General features: G+C 37.3%; 1 protein-coding gene across 3 annotated transcripts in view; it reads left to right on the plus strand.

Annotated features, from left to right (window-relative positions):
* WDR19 (WD repeat domain 19) overlaps positions 1 to 12,191 on the plus strand; it is an 84,028-nt gene that overhangs the window by 18,082 nt on the left and 53,755 nt on the right. For all 3 annotated transcript variants that reach the window (XM_082838831.1, XM_082838830.1, XM_082838832.1), the window contains exons 8-14: positions 956 to 1,068; positions 1,341 to 1,514; positions 6,250 to 6,320; positions 6,781 to 6,953; positions 7,037 to 7,151; positions 8,015 to 8,121; positions 9,271 to 9,393. In XM_082838831.1, the coding sequence (XP_082694957.1) occupies positions 956 to 1,068; positions 1,341 to 1,514; positions 6,250 to 6,320; positions 6,781 to 6,953; positions 7,037 to 7,151; positions 8,015 to 8,121; positions 9,271 to 9,393 (876 nt within the window). The remainder of the gene's footprint in view (positions 1 to 955; positions 1,069 to 1,340; positions 1,515 to 6,249; positions 6,321 to 6,780; positions 6,954 to 7,036; positions 7,152 to 8,014; positions 8,122 to 9,270; positions 9,394 to 12,191) is intronic.

Raw genomic sequence — 12,191 nt, forward strand, 5'->3', positions numbered from 1 at the left:
CTTGCTGCTCTTCTTGTTCTTATGGTAGCAAAAACAGTGGGGGCACCTTGAAAAGCAAGAGTATTGATTTCTCTATCTTTTTTTAAATTTTCACTCTATCAGATGTGGGGACCAGAGCTCTGGAAATTACAGTTTTATTTTTTTAATACCTTAGATTGTTTTCCCTGCCACATTTTAACATTCTGAAATCCAGATGATTTTCACAATCAACAAGAATATGTTTAATGAAGTAATGTTCCTTTATTTCTCAAAAAGCTATTATTAAAATGATAATAACTCCTAACTGGTAGCATCTTAGCATCAAGGAAATACATCAAAGTGTTTCTCTTTACATATATATATCCATTACCCTTAATGAGCCCAAATAAGTAATGCACTCTTTTCTCTCCCCAACACAGTTAGACCCTCAACTGAGAATTATAGTTAAGTACCAACTTGTAACAGCGGGATAGTAGTCTAGCCACACTGACCAGTGCCCTGCTGGTGATGGGAAGAGTGATGATATAAAAAGCCGAGCTAGATTATCCACACAGGTGTGGACCTGTAATCCCAGATAGCCCCAAATCAAAATCAGACGGCCTTAGGATAGAAGACTCTCTATACTCTGGATATGAATTCAGTTTCAATGGAACTATGTCAGACCTACCTTCCTGTACTGCACAGGACTCATATTAGAGGTACAGAGAATTGTAAAAGGTTATTCCATCGAGCTATTTTAGTGTACTTCCAAGGGTGTATTGCATATATGTGAAGCCAAGGATCCTTTCCAGACTGTATATTAGTAAAATGTTACAAATGTTTTGAGTTAGTCACATTGTTACCCTACTAATTATAACATTTAACACGCTAAATTTGGCTCATTGTTTTTCTAAATTAGGTTTATGCTCTTTGGATTTGCTTATTAGTCTTTTCATGAAGTGCTGAGTAATTCATTTCATAATCTCTTTTCTGGCAGATAAGTGTAGTGGTTGGCAAGAAAACTTTGTTTCTTTTTAATCTGAATGAACCAGATAGCCCAATTGATCTGGAGTTTCAGCAGCGCTATGGCAACATTGTCTGCTATAGTTGGTATGTACAAAAGCTCATTACAGAAGGATACCCCTGTGTTTTCCCTTACTAATTATATTTAATTTTTGTCTGTAGCATTTTCACTTCTCTATGTAATATTTTCTGGATTATAGTTTGTGATTTATTATGTGGAACTACCTAGCATATTATCTGACAAATAGGCCCTTGATAAATTATATTCTCTAATTCCTTAGTTTTAAGGTATTTGCTTATTTACTGTATTGCAAATGATAATCTTCCTTTTTACTGTATTATTGCTTTCGTTGCTATAGGTATGGTGATGGCTACATCTTGATTGGTTTTTCACGTGGAATTTTTGTGGTCATTTCCACTCATATTCGAGAGATCGGTCAAGAGGTATTTCAGGCTCGTGACCATAAAGATAGTCTAACCAGTATTGCAGTATCACAGACCCTTAACAAAGCTGCTACATGTGGTGATAACTGGTAAGTTATATTCACATATTCCCAGGAAAGCTTACATAAGGAATATTCAAGAGATTCAACAAGACATTGTTAACTAATGTGAATCTGTCAACCATAGTTGCACTGTTAAAATACGTTTGCAATTGAAAATTCCTAACAAGCCTTTACCTCTGCCTTTAACACTCGGGGTAATACCTAAAATACTAAATGCGTACTAAATACAAAACCTAAAATGGAGTATGCTTGAAAATCAATCTTAAAAATAAAGTAGGCACTTCTGGGTAACATGGAGTAAGCACACTCCACCCTGTCACTCTCACTGAATACAGCCATAAAACCTGAACAGAATCCATGGAACAGCTATTTAAGGACTCTGAAAAGTAAACAGTAGCAGGCAGATTGGAGAAGAAGGCCGGCATTTGAAGTATCACTGAGCCAGCGGTGAGTCTCCCATTTGTCTTCTGGTCTCTCTCAGCCAGGACTCAAGGCAGCCTGAAACCTGGACCCTGGATGTAAGCACTGGGCAGAGAGAGAGAACTCTGGGAGAAGCCCTTTAGTTCTGGCTCAAGTTGCAGGAAAGAGAACTCCTAACACTCAGAGAAAGTTGGGGAAATCCCCCAATTTCCTTTTTTTTTTTCTTTGTTCTCTCATGCCCCAGCCACCAAGCAGTCTCACCATGGCAGTGACAGAAAGGACCCACAGGCACCTAAAACTCTGATGGAGGGTAACCTTCCTCTCCAATTGGAGGAGCTGTGGTCCCGAGAAGGTGGGGCATACCCTTGTTATTTATTTTTCTCTCTGTCCTCTCACTACTTGGCTGCAGGCACAGTTGTAGGAGGTACAAGGCAGAGCAGAGCAACTAGAGCCCCAGCTTTCCTGCTGGAAGACCAAAAAGGGGAGCCCCAGGGAACCAGAATATACCAGGGAGGTCCTGGAGAAGGAGAAACTCTGGAAAGCAACCCTGTAAAGATATTTATGAACTCCCAGGTTCATCCCTGAGCTGTGTGTGTGTATCACATCCTAAACACATACCGAAGACTTTGAGAACTGAAATAAGGGATAGATCATAGCCCATGTCCTATACTGGCCAAAGAGTAGGGCATACAGGGACATATCCGAGTACCACTACAAAGGCTTTGGAAGTGGAACTGACATTGAAATCATAACCCACAGAAGGCTGGTTAAAATGTGTGGCCTGAACCCAACTGGGCTGATTGCCTGCTTAAAAAAAGAAAAAAAAAATTAACCTTCTCTGTGGGATTTAAACAAGACAGAGTCTCATAACATAATATTCAGAATGTCCAGAATATAACCCCAAATTACTTGACATATGAAGAATCAGGAAAATTTCAACTCACTTGAGAAATGGCAATCAAAAGACACCAATGCCAAGATGATGCACATAGCAGCTATTATAAAAATGCTCCAAGAAGTAAGGGCTAGCATTCTCAAAACACATGGGAACAGTCTCAGAAAAGAAATAGAGCCTATAAAGAAGAACCAAATGGAAATTCTAGGACTGAAAAAATAATATTAATGCAGTGTATGTAATACCAGCACGGAAATCACAGAGTAAAAGAGTTGGTGAAGTTGAAGGTAGAGCAACAGAAATATCCATTCAGACCCAGAGGAAAAAAAGATGGGAAAAGAGAAAAATGAGCAGAGCCTCAGGGACCTGTGAAACTACCAAAAGTCTAACACTTGTGTCCTAAGAATCTCAGAAATAATGGCCGGAAACTCTCACATTTGGCAAAAGACATATACCTATATATTATATAAGCTCAGCAAACCCCAAAAGGGTAAATCCAAAGAAATCTAGGCCCAGACACATCATAATCAAACTGCTAAAAGCTAAAGGCAAAGAAAGGATTTTGAAAGCAGCCAGAGAACATTTTGAATGACAGCAGATTTCTCACCATAAACCATAGAGGCCAGAAGGAAACTCACAACATTCTTAAAGTGCTGAAAGAAAAGAATTGTTAACAAAACCTCTCTCTATATCCAGTAAAAATATCCATCAGTAATGAAGATGAAATAAAGACATCCTCAGATGAAGGAGAATGAAGAGAATTTACTGCCCGTGGACCCCCTCTAAAAGAATTGCTGAAGGAAGTTCTTCAGATAGAAAACAGATGACAAGCAAATTTGGAACATCAAGAATAAAAGAAAAGCAACAGTAATGGTAAATAGCTGGGTAGGTCTCCAGGCAGGGGAGACTGTTGGTCACAAGGACTGTTGGTGAAGTCACATAAGGAACTTACATTTGCTTGTGACTGTGGGCTGCTATGTAGGGCATGCATGTGCAGGAAGGACTAGTGTTAGTTTAAGGTCCCTGCAAGCCACGTGGCCAAAGTAGATGCCAAGGCAGCTACATCATGGTGTAGCTTAGCTAAACTCTCAACAGACTTGGACTGTGTTGTAAACCAACCAGACCTAGCAGCCATCTACAGAACACTCCACCCAACAACAACAGAATACACATTTTTTCCAAGCACCCATGGAACATTCACCAAGGTAGACCATATCCTGGACCATGAAACAAACCTCAGCAAATTGAAATTGAAATCATACAAAATGTGTTCTCTAACCATCATGTAATCATGCTTGAAATCAGTAGCAGAAAGACAACAAGAAATTCTCTAAACACTTGGAAAGTAGACAGCCTACTTCCAAATAACTCTTGGGTCAAAGAGTAAATCTCAAAGCAAATTAAAAAATACATAGAACTTAGTGAAAATGGAAATGCAACATATCAAAATATATGAGAGTCAGCTAAAGCATTTCTGAGAAGAAAATTTATAGTATAAATTCATACACAGGAAAGAAAAGATTTCAAATCAATTAGCTAAGTTCCTACCTCAAGAAACTAGAAAAAGAAGAGCAAAATAGGCCCAGAGCAGAAGGAAGAAAGTAATAAAGAGCAGAAATTGAAAATTAAAAAGTAGGAAAAAAATTAATTAAAAGCTGGAATTTTTGAAAAAAATTGATAAATCTCTAGCAAGGATGACAAAAATAGAAGACACAAATCACCAATATCAGGAGTGAAATAGAGGTATCACTACAGACCTGAAAACCATTAAAAGGAGAAAGGAATACTACAAATAACTTTATACTCAGAAATTTGACAACTTAGAAGATAAGGAACACAACCCAATCAAAAAATGGGCGGAAGATCTAAATAAACATTTCTCTAAAGAAGACATACAGATGGCCAAAAAGCACATGAAAAGATGCTCAACATCATTAATTATTAGAGAAATGCAAATCAAAACTGTAAGGGGGTATCACCTCATACCAGTCAGAATGGCCATCATCAAAAAAATCTACAAGCAATAAATGTTGGAGAGGGTGTGGAGAAAAGGGAACCCTCCTACACTGTTGGTCGAAAAGATACGTGCACCCCAATGTTCATTGCAGCATTATTTACAATGGCCAAGACATGGAAGCAACCTAAATGTCCATCAACAGAGGAGTGGATAAAGAAGATGTGGTACATATATACAATAGAATATTACTCAGCCATAAAAAAAGAAAATAATGCCATTTGCAGCAATATGGATGGACCTAGAGATTGTCATATTGAGTGAATAAGTCAGACAGAGAAAGACAAATATCATATGATATCGCTTATATGTGGAAACTAAAAAAATGGTGCAAATAAACTTATTTACAAAACAGAAATAGTCACAAATGTAGAAAACAAACCTATGGTTACCAGGGGGGAAGGGAGGGAAGGGATAAATTGGGAGACTGAGATTGACATATACATACTACTATATATAAAATAGATAACTAATAAGGACCTACTGTATAGCACAGGGAACTCGACTCTATTCTGTAATGACCTATATGGGAAAAGAACCTAAAAAAGAGTGGATATATGTACACACACACACACACACACAGTACAAGTAAGACCAGGGACATCTGAATAAGATTCATGGGTTTTATCAATGTCAACATGCTGATTATGATATTATACTATAGTTTTTCAAGGTGTTACCATTGGGGAAAAAGGTAAAAGTTACACAGAATCTCTCTGTTACTTATTACAACCACATGTGGACCCATAATTATATCAAAATTAAAAGTTTAATTAAATGAAAACATTTAATGTTTTAAATGAAAGGAAAAATATATAAGTGGGAAACAGTGGGAGAGAGGAAGGAAGGAGAGGGGAAGGGAGACAGAAAGAAAGAAATGTTGCAACCGTTGGGTCCCGACATCCTGCTACACAGCTTTCATTCGCATTAGCATACTTACTCTTCCCAATAACCCCATGAAGTAACATTATGCCTGCATTTTTCAGAGCTTTCCACCTAGGCCTTGTGATTCCAAATTGAATGCTCTTTCTATTATACGTCACTTCTTTTTGTAGGAAAGAACTCTTGGGGTGGGCGGGGCGGGGGGAGGACACATTGCAAAGAGAAACCTGTTTCAGCTTGCAGTAATCAATACTGCTCAGGGGAATGTTTTCCTACTCAAACTTTTCTTCAGGATAACTTAAACCTCCTTGTTCCTGAAGCTTTAGATTAGAGAACTAGGGCACAACCCTACCCCACAACTCAACAAACAAACAAAAATTTAAAGGATAAAATATAATTAAATATAGAAAATTTAATATTTTCTTACCTTAACCCAGTGGATCCTCCTTCTTTTGAAGAGCACAGACCTGTTCCATAGCTTATAATTGTTTGTGAAGAAAAACAATTTAACTTAGCGGTCATATTTAAAGGACATTCTTTTTTTTTTTCAGCATTAAAATCCATGACTTGGCAGAATTAAAAGACATGTATGCTATAATCAACCTGGATGATGAAAATAAAGGTACTGATTTTTCTGTAGCAGAATGACATTTTATCATTTCGATTACAGAGAGTAATGTGTCACTGTATGGTTTGCATTAATTATAGGAGGAATAAAATTAATACCTTTCACTAGAGTTCCCTAAGATAGCCTCCTTATTTCAGTAATTATGTTGAGTCATACTCCTTGACTAGAAGCATATAAGTCCACTTTGATTCAAAGATTTCTAGTGCATTTTATCCCAAATCCAGTTGCAAAAACTAAATTCTTACATACCTTCCCTTTGAGCCAGTGTTGAATGAATCAGGGCTCATGTCCATAAGCCAATCCATGATGAATGTCCTAGTCTAAATAAAGACTAAACTATTTTTAAAATTTGAAGATTTTCATGCTTCTGGCAGCTTAAGTGAGGAGAGTTGCTTGTTTGCCTGCAACAGTATCTCTGTTTTTGAATAATCCTTTATTATGTCCATTATTTCAGGGTTGGGCACCTTGTCCTGGACAGATGATGGTCAGTTGCTGGCACTGTCTACCCAGAGGGGATCGCTCCATGTTTTCCTGACCAAGCTCCCTGTCCTCGGGGATGCCTGCAGCACCAGGATTGCATATCTCACCTCCCTCCTTGAAGTCACCATAGCCAACCCTGTTGAAGGAGTATGAAAATGCTGTTACTTTTATTTATTAATAAAATCAAAACAGTTTCAACGGTTAACTACTGTTATTTTTCTCTATTATAGGAGCTACCAGTCACAGTTTCTGTGGATGTGGAACCCAACTTTGTAGCAGTAGGGCTTTATCATCTGGCTGTGGGAATGAATAATCGAGCTTGGTTTTATGTCCTTGGAGAGAACGGCAAGTCTAAATCCAGTTGTTTTCTTATCTAGCATATAATTTGTTTTTATTTGGGAAGCACTGATAGTTTCTTTTAAGACCAAGTTTTTCACTCTTTTTCTTCAGACATCCCTTTCTTAGCTTAAATGGTTTTGCAAATCTAAAAAATTTGCATAATATTTGGAAAGGTTTTATTCTTTACCTTTGTTGTGAAGACACCATGGTATAGCGGGGCAGAGTGTGATCTTTAGAATTGGGCCCTGGGTTCAAATTCCCTTCTGCCCCTTTTAGCTGGGTGCCTGTAGACAAATTCTTTACCCCTCTGAGCCTTGGTTTACTTATCTGGAAAATGAGGATTCTTCTACTTATGAGGAAAATTAAATGAAGTAAAATGTGTGATCTGCTTTTGCACACGGTCTTTCTTAGGCACTTCTTGGTCTGGTGGGTACTTAGTAAATGTTGATTCCCTCCCCCGCTTTATTCTTTGAAAAATGACCATTAGCATCTGAAGGGAGCCTTGCTTTTTCTTCCCCTCCTTCCTCCTCTCCACCCCTTTCCCCACTGGAGGTCAGATATCCCTCAGGAACAGAGCCAACCTGAGAATTATCCTTAGATGTTCTATTAAGCTTATTGTCACTAAGGTTTAATTTTTGGTTGTTTTGCATGTGATTTTATTTTACATTACTTTGTTTCGTGTGAACCACTATGAAATTCCTGAAGGCAAATTTATATGGCAACTAAGATTTTCTTTAGAATGGCTAAAATAAAAATTTTAGGTTCGGAATATTCTTGCAAAGGCACACGTTTAAAACTTATTTGCAAATCATTAATTAGATCATTTTATTTATATTTTAATGTGTTTGGTTTTGTTTTAATTGCTGCAGCTGTTAAAAAATTGAAAGATGTGGAGTATCTGGGGACAGTAGCCAGCGTTTGCCTTCATTCTGACTATGCAGCTGCACTTTTTGAAGGCAAAGTCCAGTTACATTTGGTAAGTATAATTTTGATGTCCTGAGGCCTGCTCAGGTAAGTGATGAACAGCCTAATGTTTTATTATCAAGAACTTTGGTCAAGAAGCGACCATATGCTTTGTGACCACCTAGAGGGGTGGGATAGGGAGGATTGGAGGGAGCACAAGAGGGAGGGGATATGGGGATAAATGTATATGTGCAGCTGATTCACTTTGTTATACAGCAGAAACTAACACACCATTGTAAAGCAATGATACTCCAATAAAGATGTTAAAAAAACAAACAAAAAACAGCATTAGGGTAAAAACTAGGAAATCTGAATAACGTATGGAGTTATGTTATAAATGATGTATCGATATTCGTTATTATTTGTAATAAACGTACCATACTCATGTAACGTGTCAATGATAGGGGAAACCAGGTGTGGGGTATATGAGAACTCTACTATCTTCACACCTTTTCTGAAAATCTAAAAGCATTCTAAAATAAAGATTTATTTTAAAAAAATAAAAAAAATAAAGAAGCAACCATATGACAGACTAGCTAGAAAGCCAGATGTGGATAAAGGATTAACAGAACTCCTTACCCTTCTGCACGAGCTGTTCAGTTGACTCCCAAGCTCTGTTCCCATGAAACCTGACAGAGTTTCAGCTGTGCTACTCACAACATTGCTTATGGTAAAAATGACCGTGTAGACTGCATCTAGGAGGAACTATAAGTAAATTGTAAAAACTGGTGGGAATGCCATACGTCTGGCTTCCTGGAATGCACTGACCCATGTATTTGGGCATGTCACTTGTGGGGATCTTGAAACTGTGCCTGTTGAGTTGCTCAAGAGATACTGGCCCCTGAAATATGGGACTCCTCAACCAGGGCATCTCCCACATCTGTTTCTTGGCTCTTTGCTTCTGGGAAGCCAAAGATACTAGCTACTAGACAATTGCAGAGCCTGCTGCGGAGACTATTCCCATTAAAAGGGTTGTTTAATGCGCCCTGCTGGCAAGCTGGGTTCCTTCCTGATATCTTTTTGAGTAAACTGGTCTGTGATAGTTTGGTGAGTCTGAATGTTTAGCTGAACTTAAGAAAAAGACTCTCCCCTACCCCTTAGATGTTGCAAACCAGGTTTATTCAGATAAATCCATGATCCACTATTATTCTTTATGTTTTAGATAGAAAGTGAAATGTTGGATACTCAAGAAGAACGTGAGACTCGACTTTTCCCAGCAGTGGATGATAAGTGCCGTATTTTATGTCATGCCTTAACTGGTGATTTCCTCATCTATGGCACAGATGTACGTATTGTCTTCCTTAATATAGGACATGGGGGAATTTCTCATTTTTACCTTGTAATTTGTTTATTATATATGTGCTTATATACATCTATTATATAGATATCATATGTGCAGTTACAAACATTATATACTTATGTAGCGCACATAGGTGGTGTGATTTGCCAGTGTCAAGTGCTTTTGTAACTATAGCAATTTTGATGGCACAACGGCTTTGGAGTCTGGACAATCTGGGCTCAGATACTAGCTCTCTTACTTGCTGCTTCCTGCTTGACACCTCCCAGCCTCATTTTCCTTATCTAGATGCTTTAAGGATTTAATTTGATGACAAATGTAAAACACGTCATTCAACTTTAGCTCTCCAGTGCCTACATTTAGTGGGCATTTAATTAAAATTACTTGAATATTGAGAATCCCACTTCAATTTTTTGTCTTTTGAACCACCAATACCCTGTACTCCTAAATATTACATTAGCCACATATACATAAAACATAGTTTAGTAATAGCATCTTATATTTGTAAAAAGTTTTCAGAGTTTTTCAAAGCATATCATACCTCTTACCTTGCTTAGCCTCTAGAAGAATTCAGTGAAGTTGGTCTAAAAAAAAAAAAAGCATTGTTTTCCACATTAGAAAACAATTATTCACTGTTTCAAAGGTTCCATTTTCTCATACTGTTTTTTAAACCGAGCATATTTTAAAACATGCTTATTGCCAGAAGAGAGACTTTTTAAATTTAAGTTTGACCTAAAATAATGAGTCTTTGAGCTATATACACAAGTAGGGTAGGTTTCATGTATCAGGTAAAGTGGTAAATGATATGGTAAATAAGTAGTAAATATAGTCATAAATATATAAGCAGAAAAGTTTTAGAGATAAGGATACTGAAGATTGAGAAGTTAGTAAGTTTGTAGTAGAGGTGGACTTAACAAGCAAGATTTTCTGATGGAAAATCTACTCTTCCCACTGTGCCACACAGCATTGTGAAGTAAGAACTCAAAGTGTAGTAATCTGCCAATAACGTAGCATTTATCTCTAGCTCAGTTTCTTTTTTTTATTGAGGTATAATTGACATATAACATTATATTAGTTTCAGGTGTGCAGCATAATGATTCAGTATTTGTACATATTGCAAAATGGTAACCCTCTAGTTAACATCCATCACCACACACAGTTACAAAATCTTTTTTTCCTATAAAATATCTCATTCTTGAGTGATTCTGAAAATATCGGGGGTTTTTTAGCAGCTTTATTGAAGTATAATTGTTATATAATAAACCACACTATTGAAAGTCTGTAATTTGATAAGTTTTGACATATGTATATCCTGTGAAAACACCATCAACTTAATCAAAATAGTGAACATATTCATCACCCCCAAAAGTTTTCTAATGACCCTTTATGATTCCGTCTTCCCATCACTCCCCACTCAGTGCTTTCTGTCACTATAAATGAGTTTGTCTTTTCTAGAGTTGTATATAAATGGAATCATATAGTAGGCACTCCTTTTGTCTGGCTCAGTATAGTTATTTTGAGATTCATCCATGTTGGTGTGTGTGTCAATAGTTCATTCCTTTTTCTTGCTGGGTAGTATTCCACAGTATGCATATGTCATAATTTGCTTATTCATGAACCTATGGATGGACATTGGTGTTACTTCCAGTTTGGAATATTTACAAATAAAGCTGCTATAAACAAATTTGTGTTCAAGTCTTTGTATAGACATATGCTTTCTTTTCTCTTGGATAAATGCCTAGAAGTAGAATGATATGTCATATAGCAAGTGTATGTTTAACCTTTTAAGAAACTGACAGACTCTTTTCTAAATTAATTGGTTGTACCATTTTACATTCCCATCAACAGTGTATGAGTGCTCCAATTCCTCTACATCCTCACTAACACTTGATATGATCGGTCTTTTACATTTTAGCCATTCTAATAAGTGTGTAGCGATACCTCATTATGATTTTAATTTGCATTTCACTAACGGACTAATGATGTAGAACATCTTTTCATATGCTTATTTGCTAGCTGTATATCTTTGGTGAAGTGACCAAGTTTTTTGACCATTTTTTTTTTTTTAATTAATTTATTTATTTTTGGCTGCATTGGGTCTTTGTTGCTGTGCGCGGGCTTTCTGTAGTTGCAGCGAGCAGGGGCTACTCTTCGTTGTGGTGCATGGGCTTCTCATTGCAGAGCACAGGCTCTAGGCACACAGGCTTCAGTAGTTGTTGCACATGGGCTCAGTAGTTGTGGTTTGCGGTCTCTAGAGCGCAGGCTCAGTAGTTGTGGCACACGGGCTTAGTTGCTCCGTGGCATATGGGATCTTCTCAGACCAGGGCTTGAACCTGTGTGCCCTGCACTGGCAGGCGAATTCTTAACCACTGCGCCACCAGGGAAGCCCTTGACCATTTCTTAATTGGATTGTTTGTTTTCTTATTGAGCTTTGACAGTTCTTCACACATTTTGGATTCAAGTCCTTTATCGGATATGTGCTTCGCAAGTATTTTCCACCCAGTGTGTGAGTTGTCTTTTCAGTCTCTTAACAGTGTCTTTCAAAGAGGAGAATTAAAAAATTTTTGACCAGGTCCAGTTTATCAATTAATTTTTTTATAGGTTTTGCTTTGGGTGTCATATCGAAGAAATTTTTGCCTAACCCAAGGTCACAAAGTTTTTCTCTTATGTTTTCTTCTAGAAGCTTTCAACTTTTATGTTTTACATTGAGGTCTGTGATCCATTTTGAGTTTATTTTTGTTTATGCTGTGAGATATGGATCAAAGTATTGTGGGGTTTTTTCCCTG

This window comes from Leucopleurus acutus (assembly GCF_964270905.1).
Source record: "Leucopleurus acutus genome assembly, chromosome: 4".
NCBI lineage: Eukaryota > Metazoa > Chordata > Mammalia > Artiodactyla > Delphinidae > Leucopleurus > Leucopleurus acutus.